The 16,820-nt window shown below is 32.5% G+C and overlaps 4 protein-coding genes across 4 annotated transcripts; 3 read left to right on the forward strand and 1 right to left on the reverse strand.

Annotated features, from left to right (window-relative positions):
- The first annotated feature begins 68 nt into the window (after window positions 1-68).
- On the forward strand, window positions 69-3,068 carry LOC103827902 (berberine bridge enzyme-like 23). The gene has a single exon (XM_009103464.2). The coding sequence runs from the start codon at window positions 1,241-1,243 to the stop codon at window positions 2,882-2,884; it is 1,644 nt and encodes a 547-aa protein (XP_009101712.1). The 5' UTR covers window positions 69-1,240; the 3' UTR covers window positions 2,885-3,068.
- A 183-nt stretch (window positions 3,069-3,251) lies between these two features.
- On the reverse strand, window positions 3,252-3,952 carry LOC117126158. The gene is made up of 2 exons (XM_033273589.1): window positions 3,924-3,952; window positions 3,252-3,849 (listed from the first exon to the last, which is right to left on the reverse strand). The coding sequence occupies exons 1-2, from the start codon at window positions 3,950-3,952 to the stop codon at window positions 3,252-3,254; spliced, it is 627 nt and encodes a 208-aa protein (XP_033129480.1).
- Window positions 3,280-10,581, forward strand: LOC117125831 (berberine bridge enzyme-like 25). The gene is made up of 2 exons (XM_033272367.1): window positions 3,280-5,248; window positions 9,278-10,581. Exons 1-2 carry the CDS (start codon window positions 4,755-4,757, stop codon window positions 10,413-10,415), a joined length of 1,632 nt encoding a protein of 543 aa, XP_033128258.1. The 5' UTR covers window positions 3,280-4,754; the 3' UTR covers window positions 10,416-10,581.
- A 251-nt stretch (window positions 10,582-10,832) lies between these two features.
- On the forward strand, window positions 10,833-15,643 carry LOC103827907 (auxin response factor 22). Its single transcript, XM_033272447.1, is given in 15 exon segments — window positions 10,833-12,124; window positions 12,213-12,298; window positions 12,427-12,525; window positions 12,631-12,687; window positions 12,790-12,933; window positions 13,017-13,089; window positions 13,165-13,255; window positions 13,323-13,490; window positions 13,584-13,697; window positions 13,791-13,803; window positions 13,805-13,840; window positions 13,932-14,028; window positions 14,140-14,447; window positions 14,711-14,895; window positions 14,963-15,643. Coding segments are annotated over 15 exon segments (1,653 nt in total). The 5' UTR covers window positions 10,833-12,081; the 3' UTR covers window positions 15,102-15,643.
- The last annotated feature ends 1,177 nt before the right edge of the window (window positions 15,644-16,820 follow it).

A 16,820-nucleotide genomic window follows, 5' to 3' on the forward strand; every position in this document is an offset into this window, starting at 1 on the left:
CAGATGAGGAATCTTTACTATGATCAAGTTACTTTCATCTCAGACTGCAAACGACTAATTGATGGGTTACATCGGTTCTACACTGAAGAAACCATCACCAAGAGGTGTATCACTGAGGCGGCCTCACTGATACACGATATCTATGAAATGTCGAAATCTTGTTCTTTTAAATTTCGTACGTAAGTAGAGAGTCACTTACAAATATTGATGTATTAGCTAAAGATGCTAGAATTATGAGTCAAAACTATGTAATGACTTGGCTATCTTAATAAATAAAAAGTTTGACAAAAAAAATTGCATAATGTTTGGTATTTTTTGTTCGGTTAATTTGGCATACAATTTTCCACTTTTTTTTGGTTATCATGAAATTCAGTTTAGCTTCAGATTGGGGAATTTTTGTTCCATTTTCTCGATTCAGTGTCAGCAAAATATTGTATTTTTTTCAGTTTCATTATAGTTTTCATTTTTTTTTTTTTTTTTTGAGAAAGGGTTTTCTTCTCTATTAATTAGCTTAATATTCTTTAATCGTCACTGTAACACAAATGAGTCATGCAGTGGGCAATGAAGATCAGGACTCAAAGACAACTAACAACTAGAAAACATTGACACGTTGGGCGCATGCCGTTGAATTGCAGTAAATTATACCTGACGCTAGCTTCATATTTTCTTTAACAAAGCTAATTTGATCTCATAAAAAAAATTGTAGTACCATCATTTAGAATTAAAGTTGTTTTCTTTTAGATATAAGACTCATCATATGAACAAATAGTAGCACAAAACTGTGAAAACTTTTCTTTTTCTAGGAATATATAGTAGTTATAGAGGTTTGTTATCTACATGCATATAGTGAGAACCTTATTCATATATGTAATGCATATAAGAACACGTAATTCCACTGTGGGCATATGATTACTACTTAACAAATAAAATAAAATCTTTGACTAAAAAATAAAATAAAAATAAAAATCTTTTTTTTTCAATTTTTTTTCCAAAAAAAACAAAGAAAAATAAATCAATTATATTTTTCAGTTACCAATTTTGGAAGTCTGTTGCTGACTGCTCTTTTGTTTCTGCGCAACACAAAATTACAAAATTAAATTTTCACTGTATTTATAATTAATTATTTCTACGTCGGTGTTACTTGGAAACAAGTTTACACTTAAAAGCTTCTGCAACCTCATCACTAGTCATCAGCTCTCATCAAGATCTCTAATACTCTTTAATTGCCAGAACAAGAGCAATGCTCTTTCTCTGTAACTCCAAACTCAAGAAAACAAAAGCACTAAAGATGAGAACAGTTGAAGCCTTTGCTCTGTCTCTCCTTCTTCTGTTCTTAGTCAAATGGGCCAATTCTGATTCTAAAGTTTCTCCTATTAGAGATCAGTTTCTTAGTTGCATGTCGACACATTCTGTTTCAAGCTTTATGAACTCTAAAAGCCTGATCCACGAGCCAGATTCAAGACTCTACACTGATCTCTCGCAAACTGTATCCCAAAACTACAGATTCTCAAGCTTGAATTTCTCAAGCGAGAAGCCGATTCTGATAGCCACGCCAAGAACAGAATCTGAAATCCAGAGATCATTGCTGTGCAGCAGGAAACTTGGCGTGCAAGTAAGGACTAAAAGTGGTGGTCATGACTATGAAGGCCTTTCTTACCTCTCATCGCAATCACCTTTCATCGTTCTTGATCTCGTAAATCTCCGATCCATCGATATCAACCTCAGGGAAGAAACAGCTTGGGTTGGAGCCGGTGCAACCATCGGTGAGCTTTACTACAAAATTGCTAAAGCAAGCAAGATCCATGGCTTCCCTGCGGGAACATGCCCTAGTGTTGGAGTTGGAGGTCATTTTAGTGGAGGAGGGTTTGGTGCAATGATGAGGAAACATGGTTTAGCCGCAGATAACGTTGTGGACGCGCGTTTCGTAGACGCAAACGGAAGAATCTACAACGGCAGGAGAGAAATGGGAGAAGATTTATTCTGGGCGATTAGAGGAGGTGGAGCTGCCAGCTTTGGAGTTGTAACTTCTTGGAAAGTGAAGCTGGTTAGGGTTCCAGAGAAGGTTACTTGCTTCACAAGGTACCTACCGTTTACACAAAACATGACAAAAATCGTTCATAGATGGCAATCTATTGCTGCAGCGCTTGACAACGATCTCTTCATTAGAGTCATAATCTACAATTCCGGAGGATCAGTTCAAGCTACCTTCCAAGCAAATTATCTTGGAGGAATCGATAAACTGATTCCTCTGATGAATGAGAAGTTTCCGGAACTAGGGTTAAGGTTTCAAGACTGTTCAGAAATGAGCTGGATCGACTCGATAATGTACTTCAACTGGAAGAGAGGACAGCCGCTAGAGACTCTTCTTGATAGAGAACAAAGATACAATGATTTGTATTTCAAAGCAAAATCTGATTTTGTCAAGAACCCTATTCCTGAAACCGGTTTAGAAGGTATATGGAAGAGATTTCACGAGGTAGAATCTCCGATGATGATCATGGAGCCATTAGGTGGTAGAATGTATGAGATTGGCGAAACGGAGACTCCATTTCCACATAGGATAGGGAATCTGTATAATATACAGTATATGGTGAAATGGAGAGTGAAGGATATTGAAGAGATGGAGAAGTATGTGAGATGGATGAGATTGCTTTATGGATATATGAGAGTTTATGTCTCTGGATCACCAAGAGGAGCTTATCTGAATTACAGAGATCTTGATTTAGGTATGAATAAAGCGATTAACTGCAGCTTTGAGGATGCGAGCTTATGGGGAATGAGGTATTTTGGAAGTAATTTCAAGAGATTGGCTATGGTTAAAGGAAAGATTGATCCAACCAATTTCTTCAGAAATGAGCAGAGTGTTCCTCCTTTGATTGTTTAAGATTTGATTCTTAGACAACAAAAAAACAATGTTTGTATGTGTTTAGCCCTTATTATGGCATTATATGTAATGTTCATGTGGTTTAATGTGCAAGTGATCCACTTATTGTCTATACACTTCATGCTATTGCTATATTGTGATAGATAACCATCGGTTTTAAATAAATCAGACTTATTTTATTTTATTTCTTCTTTGCATTATAAATTTTTTTTTTTTTGGTAATCATGTTAAAATTTCATACCATTTTCAAGAGTTTGCATGTTGCTTAGCAACTTATTTGCAAGCAAGACAAACAAACACAAACAACCCATGCAAGCAAGAAAAAACAAGACAGAAAAAGAGAGGGTGAGCAGAAACGGATGGAGAGTCAAGGCGGCCTAGTGCAGGCAAAGAAGAACTGCAACATGGAAAGCTGAATGCGGGGAGAGGCTGGGATAGATAGGAGGCGGTCCCTGATCTGCCTGTCAACAGCACAACGAATGGAGTTAGCAGATGAGGAGACAGAAGTGAAGATCCTCTTGTTCCTTTCCTTCCATATCAAGTAGACGGCTGACTGGAACATGAGCTTTATGATACACCTAGCCTGAGGTGAAGAAGAATTCCTGGCCATACAAATCCAAGCCGCAGCAGAATGAATGTCCTGAGGTGGGTTAGGCCAGACTGTTTCTGCAAAGAAAGTCCAAATGCTTGCTGAAAATTGGCACTCAAAGAAGAGATGATGGTAGGTTTCTACGGCAGCAGAGTAGAGGACACACTGCTCCGGGACCTTAAGACCCCAACTTCTTAGCCTATCTCGTGTTGGGAGCCTACGGCTAAGCGCCAGCCAGGAGATGAAAGAATTTCGAGGAATATACTCCTTAAACCAAATGGCTTTGTGCCAAGATTCCACCGGAGAGAGGACTCTAATACACTCCCAAATGACCTTGGAAGAGAAGGAGGAACCAAAGGTCCCATTTGCTTGAATCCTACCAAAAAAAACATATAGGTATTAAATAGCATTTCAAAACTTAAATACATATCAGCTTTACAAATTTAGTACATAAACACAGTTTTAAATCGCGACACCATTTGTTATAAATTTTTTTCTATTGTACAGACCTTCAGTTGATTTTGTTCAGCCAGCCGATAAAAAAATAGAATATATTTTATGCATATGCACCACTATATATATTTTCTATTTTAGACGATTTAGAACTTACAATTTAATGCAAATGCACTACTTAAAGGATCTTTTTGAAAGTCCTGATATTACATGCGCAGAGAAGGAAACAGACAAAAAAACTCTATTGTAAAAAATTACAATTATCAAAGGATCTAAATTTATTTGACATGACTAGAACTTAATGGTAAGCATGATATGCAGAAAAAATAGCCAAAATAATTAAATCAAAAACTCAATAATGGAAACTATACATAAATAATAAAATAAAACCCCTCGGCAATGGAGTGTTTTATTTTATAATAAATATCAGAGAAAATCGCCTAAATTCCCGATTAGTTGAGGTATCCGACCTTCTACCGTAGTTGTCAGTCAACTGATAAGATCAGTAAGATCGATCTTGCATTGGATTTGGATGTGTAATCAGTTTTAAAATGATTGAATACCTGTGATTTCCCTTGAACAATTGTGCATTTTTTACGGAATTGTGATGATTTAATGTTTAAAATGTGCACCGTTTAAGCAAGGATAATAAAAAATAAATGTGCATTTCTCATTTGATAGTTTTTAATCAAATAAGCTGAATCAAAGTCAACGTTTTCAAGACACGTGAAAAAATGGCTTTCACGTCATTATCATGATCTCTATATATGTATAAACACTATCTTCTTATATATTAAGTATTGTCCTTCGAGTTTCTATGCTGCAGAGATGGGAAAGTCAAAAGCACTCTATACATTTTCGTTCTTAGCTGTATATTTTTCTTTCTGCACAATAACACCAACTTCTTCAACCTCTCTACAAGATGACTTCATCAACTGTCTACACGAAAACACAAATGTCGATTTTCCACTCCTCGAAACGTTCTTTTCACCTGAAAGAAACGTCTCGATCTACAAAGAAGTCCTTCAATCAACAGCTCATAATCTTCGGTACGTGACAGAGTCCATGCCTAAACCGGGATTCATATTTAAACCGGTTCACGAGTCTCACGTCCAAGCTTCCGTCATATGTTCCAATCAACTTGGACTTCATCACCGTGTTAGAAGCGGCGGCCACGACTATGAGGGTTTGTCTTTTGTTTCACTGATGGAAACACCGTTTATCTTGATCGATCTGTCGAAACTACGGCAGATCAATGTTGATATTGAAGATAATAGTGCGTGGGTTCAGTCTGGTGCTACAATTGGTGAACTCTACTACAGGTAATATTATTTAAGTATGCGTTTGCTAAAAGAATGTTTCTATAAAACAATTCACACTTTTGATACATTTAACATAATTTACTTTTTCATAAAATATATACTCAAATGTTAATGAAAAACACAGAATAAAAATTAATACTAATAAAACATAAACATTCTTTAATAATATCTTTGTTTTTGTTTGTAATATCTTTTTTTCATTAGACGAGATTGTCTAAATAACATCTCCAAAAACAACTGAACCTCAAATTTAAGATCTGATGATGTTTCTCTCCTGTGGTAACCTTTAAATATGATTTTTTGAGGAAAATATTTTCATTATAATCCTTAAGATTAATCAAAATAGTAAAATGACATTTTTATAAATAATAAAAAATATATTAAAACTATTACAAATAGTATTAACATAATTTTATAATAAATGCAAATTCTAGAAACACAAATTAAATAAATAACTATAAGAGGAATAATAAACTATTCAATATAATTATTTTTGTAGTGTTCAAATATGTGATCGATTTATAAAATTTAAATAATATATTTACCTTTTTGTTAATTATATATAGGTTATGAGCATAGATTTATAGAATTGAACATTATTCTGTATATGAAATTATGAAATATATTTTAAAACTAAAAGGATAAATATAAAAGTTAACATGGTTATTTAAAAGACGCATAACTTTAAAATTTGTAAAACAAAAAAACACCTCAAACATAAAATTTTGAACAGTGTTATACTTCAAATATAAATTTCTAATGTGTAAAATCTTAAAATTTAAGGTTTTGAAACTACATTTGGAATAGACAAATCTTAGAGGTTTTAAGATTATGTTTGCAGGTACTTTAATATATTAGTGCACATAGCAAATAGCCCACGAAATTAAAGAATTACGTGTGAATGTGTGATACTTGTGACTACACGTAATCATAATAGAACATACTTATACAAATTAACTCACATGTTAGTCAATGGTGGTAGATTTACTTTTGGGTGATAGACGTACTTAGGTAGGACTGTAGGAGCGTTCGGTGTCCTGTTCGAATTTGTTTACGTTAATTTAGATTTTTGGATTTTTGGTATATTATGTTTATGAGATATTTAGTTTTATTAATTGTTGAATCGAGTTCGGTTCGATTTCTTCCAAAATTAATTTCAAATTTTGTTAACCTATGTTTAAAACCGCTCAAAATCTGAATTAAAAGCTAAAGAGATTGACCAAAAGATAATCAAATAATTGATCAAAAATTAATGTTCGAAATAACAAAAAAAATGTATACAAACTACAATTTGTGTAAAATACTCTAAAAATCTAAATTACTTGAAGATACTTAAAAGGTAACAATAGATTTAACTGATTTTTGAATATATTAAGATCCTAATTCGGTTCATGTTGTACATGAACCTAAAAGTACATAAGTCTTAGACCTTGTTCGGATTTTCTAACTGTTCAGATCGGATTCAACTTTCTTTATAAACGTCCAAACCTAGATGTATTGGTAGAATAGTAAACTTATGTCGTATTCGTATATGATTATTGATTGGTAGGTTTATTTTGTGTGATGATAGATTTTTGGTTAATATTGTTAGAGTTGTCATCTTTAGATATGTAATGATGGTAAATCCTACTATATAAAAGAGACTAAATTCAAGGCTTTTGAGACTATCCATCTCATCCAAAATATTCTCATCGAAAAAAATTAAAAATAGACATCATTTAAAAGATAATAACTAACATATGACTTTTGATATTACTAGAAATTTCAAATTTGTAACTGCTAATTTATTAATAGAATCATATATCTATATTGAATTATGTTATATTTTTAATCGTTGGACTTCAAGGGTAAATAAATTATTAATTTATAATATATATAGTTTATAACTTTATATTGTAGTTATAAATAACGAGAAAATAATCGGGAAGGGTGAAGAAGCTCATGTAAAATTATGTAATTAAAATGGTAAAATGGTGAGTATGATGAAGTGAATCTAAGAAAATTCGTTGTACAAATTATGGTGCTTTCTTCGTCCACTAAAATGATTTAAAATAAAATATATATTCACATAAATAAGTTAATATTTGTTGATAAGATTTTAAGATTATCATTTTCTGAAAAGTTACACTGTTGTTTTTAAACAATTTATTACAGCAAGGAAATAAAAACAACCAACAACAATTCAAGGTAAAAAAAAACCTTAAGGAGGTCTTATACAAGAAAGATAAAAAAGAAGTAGAGAAGAGGAGAAAGAAGAACTTGCCGGGTAAGAAAGAAGACGGTCACGCATCATACGGTCGAGAGAGGCAAGGATGACTGATGAAGGTGAGGAGACAGCTGTGAACACACGAGCATTATGCTCTTTCCACAACAGGTAGATGGCTGACTAAAAGTAGAGCTTGATGACTGGAGTAACATGCGCATCTGCGTTGACGCGAAGTTGATTGATTCAGGCTGCAATAGAGTGTAGATCAGTCGGAGGAGAAATCCAAACTTCAGCAGCAAAAAGCTCTCATATCAAGCGAGAGAAAGAGCACTCAAAGAAGAGATGATGGTGAGTCTCTATTTCCAGATTACAAAGGATGCACGTTCCTGAGACATTTAACCCCCAACGCCTCAAGCGATCATTGGTTGGCAGTCTTCTTCGCAAAGCCAGCCATGATATAAACGCATTACGTAGAATATGTTCCTTGAACCAAATAGTCTTGTGCCAATATTTGTTGTTGATAGTGTTTATATTCTTTTCTGACATTAGTATCTATATTTTTTAGTAAACTGATCCAAAGAGATTAGTTTGTGGAGCTAACCAAAGGAGGATTATAGTGTTTACTTTGAAAAAAGTAATAGGTTGAATGATAAATGGCGTGCGTGCTTTTTCACATCGAAATTTACACATATATTAAAATTATAAGATTTGAATCATAGAAAAAATATAGTGTATATGACTGATGTTGGTCCATTCCAAAACTAAAGATGGCTAAAATTCTTCTTTGTCAAAATGCATAGATGTGAATCTTATATGAATAGAGTTTTCTATTGCTTATAGCAGTGTAATAAACTCCGTGTGTAAAGGAAAAGAAATGTTATATAAGTGAAAACAAAAATTATGATTTTTTTTGTGTGTCTATAGGCTCTTCGCAATTTGTAGAAGAAAGAAAATATTGTGTGAAAATCTTTGGCTCGGTCAAATTTTATCCAGTTGTTTATAAAACTGTTGTTATTTGATTCATGTAATTTTTCAGTGTTGATTTAAAAGCCCAAAAAACCCATCTATACTAACTTTCTGATATTTTTTCTGTGATTAGAATTTAAAAAGAGATAAAACTTTCGATAAGTTATGTAAACTCAGAACAAATATTTAGCTTTAGAAAGCATTTACATGTTTCAAACTTATAATATATACATATATAATATTTAAAATTATGCATATAAAACCTGTGTAAAATGTGTCTGAATATGTTTTTCTTCTTTAATGTGTTAATTGTACTATATATAATATTATTTTAAAATTTCAAAAAGTTTATGTCACATACAAAAAACCATTAATAAAAAATATAATTCTCCATCTACAACAAGAAAAATGAAAAATTATAAATATATAAATTTAGATTAAGAAAAACTAACATTGGAAAAACAAGAAGTTAATGTAAAAGAAAAAAACCGACAAATAATATTATAAATAAAATAAATTTATAAGACATAATCCGCGCGAAGCGCGGAAAAGATCTCTAGTTTATTTGTAATTAATGGTAGATTAAATTTACGTGATATATTTTGTTTTATTGGTGATAGACTTTCAGGTGGTTTGGATATGACAATATTTTTGTTATAGTGAAGGTAGAATTATATAGAAGAATAGCAGTAAAATCATACAATCTTTTTAGTTTTACGCAAACAAGCTATAACTGAACTTATTGGTTAGAATGCAGTAGTTTTATAGTGATAGACTTGTATTGATGGTAGATTTTATAATACGTTTATAAAAATCTTTGGCTGACTGTTTTTCTTCTTGACATTTTTTCTATGCAGAATTGCAGAGAAGAGCAAGCTCCATGGGTTCCCAGCAGGGTTGTGCTCAACCGTAGGCATAGGTGGGCATATAACAGGCGGTGGGGACGGCACCTTGTTAAGGAAGTATGGTCTTGCTGCAGATAACGTTCTAGACGCAAAGATCGTTAATGCAGATGGTAAATTACTTAACAGAGCTGCGATGGGAGAGGATTTGTTTTGGGCGATTAGAGGAGGAGGTGGAGGGAGTTTTGGGGTAATTCTAGCATGGAAGCTCAAGCTTGTTCCCGTTCCTGAAACCCTAACCATGTTCACCGTTACTAAAACATTAGAACAAGACCCAGAAACCAAGATTCTTTCAAAGTGGCAAAGAATTGCCGACAAGCTCGTTGATGATCTCTTCTTACGAGTGATGTTCAGAGTTGCGGGGGACAAGACACTGACATTAGAATATAAAGGTCAGTTTCTTGGCGAGAAAGGCACCTTGATGGAGGTTATGAAGAAGTATTTTCCGGAACTAGGGCTAACTCAAGAGGATTGTATAGAAGTGACCTGGATTGAATCCGTTCTTGCCAATGCTGGATTCCCAATAGATTCTCCTCTCGAAGTTTTGCTTAACCCCAAGTTGTCTCCGTATGTAAAAGTGTACTTCAAAGGAAAGTCAGATTTCGCTACAGAACCTATTCCGCCTTTTGGTCTCAAAGGAATGTTCAAGAAATTGGTTGAAGAAAACACATCATCTATGTTTATGATTCCCTACGGTGGAATGATGGCAAAGATTCCTGAATCTGAGACCCCATTTGCGCATAGAAAGGGAACCATCTTAAAGATTCATTATGCCACGAACTCGACGTCAGAGGACGGCATAAGTTTAAACAAACGAACGAAATGGATCAGAGAAATGTACAGTTACATGACACCATATGTCTCAAGCAATCCGAGGCTAGCATACGTGAATTATCGTGATCTAGACTTGGGAACGAATACGAAAGACTCGAAAGCTAACTTCATAAAAGCTCAAACGTGGGGAGCCCAGTACTTCAAGAACAATTTCAACAGACTGGTGAAAATTAAAACAAAGGTTGACCCAGAGAACTTCTTCAGGCACGAGCAGAGTATCCCGTCGCTACCCTTCTCCAAGAGGCTACGTTCATGGTAACGACAACAATGTCAAAAATATGAATAAATGTTCTTTTGCAACTAGCATAAGAAAAGAAATCAAACCATCTATACTATTAAAACAGAAAAGTTCTTTTTTTTTAAAGTGTTTTTCTGTTTCAACAATATTTACAAGACTCTGCTATTGGAATATTTTTAAACTATGATTTTTATTAAATTCTGTATTTTCCGAAATTCCTTTTAATGCAACACCAAATTATTTAAATTTTTTTTTCCATTTAACTGTAACTGACGAAAGATATTTTTGAATTCCAAAGTTGAGATCTTAACAAAGCTTGGATTTTTGTTGTTTCCTGATTAAAATTTTGGAATTTGAATATTCTCCATTGCAAGCGTTTTGTTTCCGCCATGACTACAATCGAGCTTACAAGCTACATATCCTTTATATATTTGTAAGGTTTTTTTTTCTTCATTTTTCGTAAGGTTTGTTCTATAACTCATTGATTACGCAATTTATTTGCTTGATCTGCTGCTTCTGTTCTGAGATACAATCCCGAGATCTGTTTTTGTCGAGGAGTGAGGTGGCTCGGAACTCAGAAGATCACGACTGCGGTGGTTGTTTCTGGCGACAGTGGATGTAATATTTGATTTGCCTAAGAACAAGATATTGTTTGCAAACAACGATGAAAATGTCGACTACAAAGTTGGGCCTATAGACAAAAAATATGCATGCATTTATCCTCTTGTGTTAATGTGATTAATGGATATATACATGAATATGTTTCTCAGGGAAGTTTAAGTGATAACATCATTTGTGTTAGTGTTTTTTTTCATTTCCACATTTTTAATGAATCAAATTCTGGCTGCACACAATCAAATCTTTTTGCTTCTTCAATGAACTCAAACTTCCTTTTTGTGGGATTAATTTCTTTGCTACCTCTTATTACCTTGAGATGATTTCTTATAGAGGATTCAATGAAGCTTTCCTTATGTGGTCGGCTAGAAAGTTTTTTGGACTTCTTCAAAGGTGGAAATATATTGTCTATGATTTCACTGAAGACACTGATTTTTGTATAAGGAGCTTGCAGTGGTGTTTCGATGTGGCCCGATGGCAGTAATGATGTAGATTGTGGATCCATTGGTCCACTGCCTATACACGTATGTATCGTGTAGAAACATATGGCATTTTTGGTAAATTTTAATCAAAGATGTAAATGATGGGAGAATGGTCCCTATAACATCACTTTTAATCCCTGTTTTGTGAGTTTCCTATTAATGAAAGAGCTAAGAATGCATTAATTTTCGAGTAGAGGATCCATAGACTCTACCTTTGACTTCTCTTAAGGAAAACCATTGTCTCGTCGTTTTTCCAAAGGCATATCCATCTAATTATGAGGCGGGGATGGTCCATGACCTTTCTTTAACAATATTATAATATATATTTAGAAACGTAATTGATAATTTATTGATATTGAATAACTTTTGGTATTTCTAAAAGATACGTCTTTGACCGACATTTTTTGGCAATTTGTTAAAATTACTAGTCAAAACTTGTATCCGAATATATTATGATGTACTATTTCAGTATTGTTTTACCTATAAATACTAATACATATAAAATTTGTGGAAATATATAAAAAAATTGTCTCAGAAACAAAATTGTTCGAACAAAAATAAATAATAGATCGGTGTTTGAATAAGAGCTGATGGCGACTGATCAAATCATGCATGTGCAACCTGAATCTTTAGGTATAAGTGAGAAATTTTTGGATTTGTGTTTGGTTTTTGATTGATGAAATAGAATTATCCATAATTATATTTTGGTCTCTTTGTGTAGCTACTGATGGAACCAATAACTATTTGTATGATCAATTATGGAAGTTATGTGCTGGTCCTCTGTTTCATCTTCCAAAAGTTGGAGAAAAAATAAATTATTTTCCTCAAGGGCATATAGAGCAGGCAATATTTTATTTTATTTTTTACAAGCTTATTAAATTCTTTCGAATATGTTTTTGATTTGCAAAACGTACTCATAAATTTGATGGTATAACCAGCTAGTTACATCTATGAATGACGAACTTTGTCAACTAAAACCGATTTTTGATATTCCTTCAAAAATTTGCTGCAATGTTTTTAGTATCAAGCTCAAGGTATGTTTTTTACTTATTTATGTTTCTTATTTATAAAATGCACATAAGGTATACTGACTTAGTGTAAATGATATTGATTTCGGTATATTTTATACATGATCTTAGGTAGAGACAACAACAGATGAAATTTATGCAGAAATTTCTTTGTTGCCTGATACATCTGTGAGTGGCAAAATAATATTTTAATTAATAGTAATTTAATAACTTAATTTGAGGTGTTCTTAATATCTATTTTAATTAATATTTTTAATTTTAACTTTTCAGGAAGTTGAAATCCCAACTCCTAGACATGAAAACAACATACAAAACATTAACTATTTTACTAAGGTGTTAAGTGCTTCCGACACCAATAAAAAGGGTAGTTTTGTTTTGAATAAAAGACATGCCATTGAATGTCTTCCTCTGCTGGTATTAACACTGACTTATATTGACTCAAATTGTAAAATTTTATACAAAATTTGGTACCAAATATTTTTTTGGATACATTTCAGCTAACACCAAGTCAAGAGGTAATCGCTAAAGATATTCATGGTCATGAATGGAACTTTAAACACACTTTAAGAGGTAACAAATTTGTATTGATATTAAAATTGAGAATATTAATTACTAATCTTTATTTTCTCACAAACAATCAACTAGGTACACCACAAAGACATCTTTTCACATCTGGTTGGAATGAGTTTTCAAAAGGAAAAAATTTGGTTGTTGGAGACTGTTTTGTATTTCTCCGGTATATTTTTTTTCATTTTACATCTTATTTGTTTTTTGGACTTTGGATTTTAACTATTTTATCACAGAGGAGAGAATGGAGAATCGCGAGTTGGAATCAGAAAATCAGCTCATCATCAACAACACAACATACCATCACAGCTAATTTCAAAACAGAGTATGTACCATGGTGTAGTTGCTACTGCATTGAATGCTATCAAAAGAAAATGTATGTTTGTTGTGTTTTATAAGCCAAGGTAAAGAAAAACAATTTCTTATTAAATTAAACATTATACAAATAGTTAGTTCAACAAATACACTTTTATTTATTATTGATGTGATGATATCAGGTTGAGCCAGTTCCTTGTCAACTTCGATAAATTTATAGATGGAGTGGATAGGAAATTTAGTGTAGGCTCCAGATTTTTGATGAAATTCGAAGGAAGAGATTTTAGTGAAATAAGGTAAATCTGTAAAATTTATTTTACTTTTTTGGAAATATGATTACTTACGCAAATGATTTTACTACACTAGATACTATGGAACAATAGTAGGAGTGAAAGATTTCTCCACTCATTGGAAGGATTCAGAATGGCGAAGTCTAGAGGTCATATCAGTACTATTTCTACTTTAGTTTTATTATTTTAGAATATTTTTTTATAAAGTAATAAATAATATCTACTAACTTTATTTTATAGGTACAATGGGATGAATCTGCAACAATTCCAAGACCTGATAAGGTATCTCCATGGGAGATCGAGCCTTTAACACATTCATCGAACATTCTAAAATCAGTTTTTCTAAAAAACAAACGTCAAAGTGAAATAGATGATTTTGGTAAGTAAACACTACTCAATAAGTTAAAACGTAATTCCGAATTATTTATCATTCTATTTCTTCTTATATGTTCAAATATGTGGGTTCCAACATTGATCCAAGGCCAAGAAGTTGGACAGACGAGCATACAATCTTCAATGAGCTACTCATTCCCTAGCATGTCCAAACCCAACTACAATGAGCAAATGGTTCAAGCATTGAAAGAAACGTCAACTACCACCGAGGCTACTAGCTACAGACTGTTTGGAGTTGATCTAACAGTTCCTGGAAAAACAAAGGATCCCGTACAACCAACTCACTCATATAAAAAATCTAAGATTTCTAAAATCTTTGAAGAAGTAAAGGTTGACCACATCCAAACTAAAACTCATACTAAGGTATGGAATTGATCACCATCTTCTTATTTTGCACTTATTAGTCAAGTTTAATATTATCTAATAGGTACAACAAAAACATGAGTTTTCATAAATAAAAAAATGTTGTTAATTAAGTATATCTATATATATATGTGTGTGTGTGTGTGTGTGTGTGTTTGCATCCATAGTTTATTCTGATCTTAGATTTTTAATAAAAATTGCATATACTTAATAGATTTAGATGACTATAAAGTTCATCTGCTTTTGATATGGTTATTGATCAGGTTTGTATGGAAGGTACCGTAGAAAGAACTGTGGATTTAACCGTTTTTGATGGATACAATCAGTTGATCCATGAACTAGAAAGGCTCTTTGATATCAAAGACAAGTTGCATATGCACAATCAATGGAAAATAGTTTTTATAAACGCTGATGGAGATATGATGCTTCTTGGCGATGATCCGTGGCCGTAAGTTTTCACTTTGTTTTTTCTTAATACTTGGCAAAATTAGTGAGTATTTTTTTATTTTTTGTAGCAAATTTTGCAATACGGCGAAGGAAATATTCATATATTCAGAAAGTGATGCCAAGATAGGGAATGAAGATAACAAATTTGCTGAAGGTGGCCCAATGTTAACAACAACAATCTTACCACCAGATGTCAACAATAACTAAAGAGGGTTTTGGTTTAAAAAATGTAAAACTTGCTTATTTTATAATGTATTAAAGATAAGACCTGGAAATGTGTTTGACTTATAACTTAAAATTATATTATGGAGTGCTTTGGCATTTAATGATTTATGTTTTGTCTATGAATTGAAGTTTTAAATGAAACAAATATCTTTCATTTTTTGTTTCATTTCAACTATTTTGTTGGCATGTTTATTATTGTGGCTAGGGGAGTAAACCAACCCAAAACCAAATCATATCCAAATGGTTGTAAGCTTATATGGGTAATGGATTAAACCGATCCATTTGACACATGGATTGGGTCAATCCATAACACATTTAAGTTAATGAGTTACTCGTTTTAATGGTTAGCCCATGAACAATAATTTTATAGTTTAAATGGTTATTGAGTAAAAAATATTTTTTTTGGGGCTGGAAATAAAAGTATTGATTAGAATTTAGATAATAATTTTGCAGTTTTGGCAGGAAAAAACTATTTTACAGTTGTGGCGAGAAATATTTTTTTTTACAGTTTTAGCAAGGAAACATGATTTTGTTGTTTTGCGGTAACATGATTTTTCGGTTTTGATGGGAAACCATGATTTTTCTTTTTTTGGCAGGAAACTTTATTTTACGGTTTAGTAGGATAACACGATTTTGCGGGTTTAGCGGGAAATCATGAATTTTGCAGTTTTGGCGCAAAATATATTTTTGCGGTTTTTGCGGAAAAAGACGATTTTGCTATTTTAACGGGAAAACACGATTTTGGAAGTTTTAGCGAGAAAACATGATTTTACGTTTTTAGCGGAAATACAATTTTGCAGCTTTGGCGGCAGAAAATGATTTTGCGGATTTAACGGAAAATACGATTTTGTAATTTTGGCGAGAAAACACGATTTTATGATTTTGGCGAAAAATATGATTTTGTATTTTGGCGGAAAAACATAATTTTGCAGTTTTATTGGGAAAACTCAGTTTTCCGGTTTTTGGTAGAAAACTCAATTTTACGTTTTTTGTGGAAAATATGATTTTCCGGTTAAGGTAGGAAGACTCAATTTTACGGTAGAAAAACTCAATTTTATGTTTGTAAAATTTATATTTTACCATTTTCGCGGGAAAAACAACTTTAAGGTTTTGGCGAAAAACAAAATTCTATGGTTTTGGCGGAAAACACGATTTTACGATTTTTGGAGAAAAACGTTTTGTGGGTTTGGTGGAAAAACACGATTTTGCTGTTTCGGCGAGAAAACGAGATTTAACGATTTTTATTGGAAAACAAAACAATTTACATTTTTGGTGGAAAAAAAATTTGATTTTAGAGTTTATGCGAGAAAATGACCAAAATGAGTTTTATTAAAGGATAAAAATACATTATTACCCTAGGGTTAACTAATCTAGACTTAGAGTTTAGAGTTAAGGCGTAAAATTTTGGGGATAGTGTTTCAAATCTTATATATATATATATTAAAAGTTTCAAAGTAAAAAGAGACTAGTTTGGTTATTTTCTTTTTTGATGGCTATATTTGTAACAAAAAAAATGACTATCTGAAAGAATTGCCCCTTGGTAAATAATGTCTAGGAGATCTTAGGATCACAAAACAGTAATATTGATCTCATGAGTTGTTTATTGACTTAAAATTGGAAAGCATAGCTAACCATATACTATACTACTAGCTTAAGACCCGCACAATTGCACGGAATGAATGTTATATATAAAACTAATTT

This window comes from Brassica rapa, chromosome A06, assembly GCF_000309985.2.
Source record: "Brassica rapa cultivar Chiifu-401-42 chromosome A06, CAAS_Brap_v3.01, whole genome shotgun sequence".
In the NCBI taxonomy this organism is placed as follows: domain Eukaryota; kingdom Viridiplantae; phylum Streptophyta; class Magnoliopsida; order Brassicales; family Brassicaceae; genus Brassica; species Brassica rapa.

What these genes read in the sequence shown, in the direction of transcription:
- LOC103827902 (XM_009103464.2), top strand. Translation starts at nt 1,241, where the DNA reads ATGCTCTTTCTCTGTAACTCCAAACTCAAGAAAACAAAAGCACTAAAG.
- LOC117126158 (XM_033273589.1), bottom strand. Translation starts at nt 3,952, where the DNA reads ATGGTGTCGCGATTTAAAACTGTGTTTAT. An exon ending in CGATTTAAAACTGTGTTTAT is followed by an intron (nt 3,850 to 3,923) that starts GTACTAAATTTG and finishes TTTTTTTGGTAG; the next exon opens with GATTCAAGCAAATGGGACCT.
- LOC117125831 (XM_033272367.1), top strand. Translation starts at nt 4,755, where the DNA reads ATGGGAAAGTCAAAAGCACTCTATACATTTTCGTTCTTAGCTGTATAT. An exon ending in ATTGGTGAACTCTACTACAG is followed by an intron (nt 5,249 to 9,277) that starts GTAATATTATTT and finishes TTTTCTATGCAG; the next exon opens with AATTGCAGAGAAGAGCAAGC.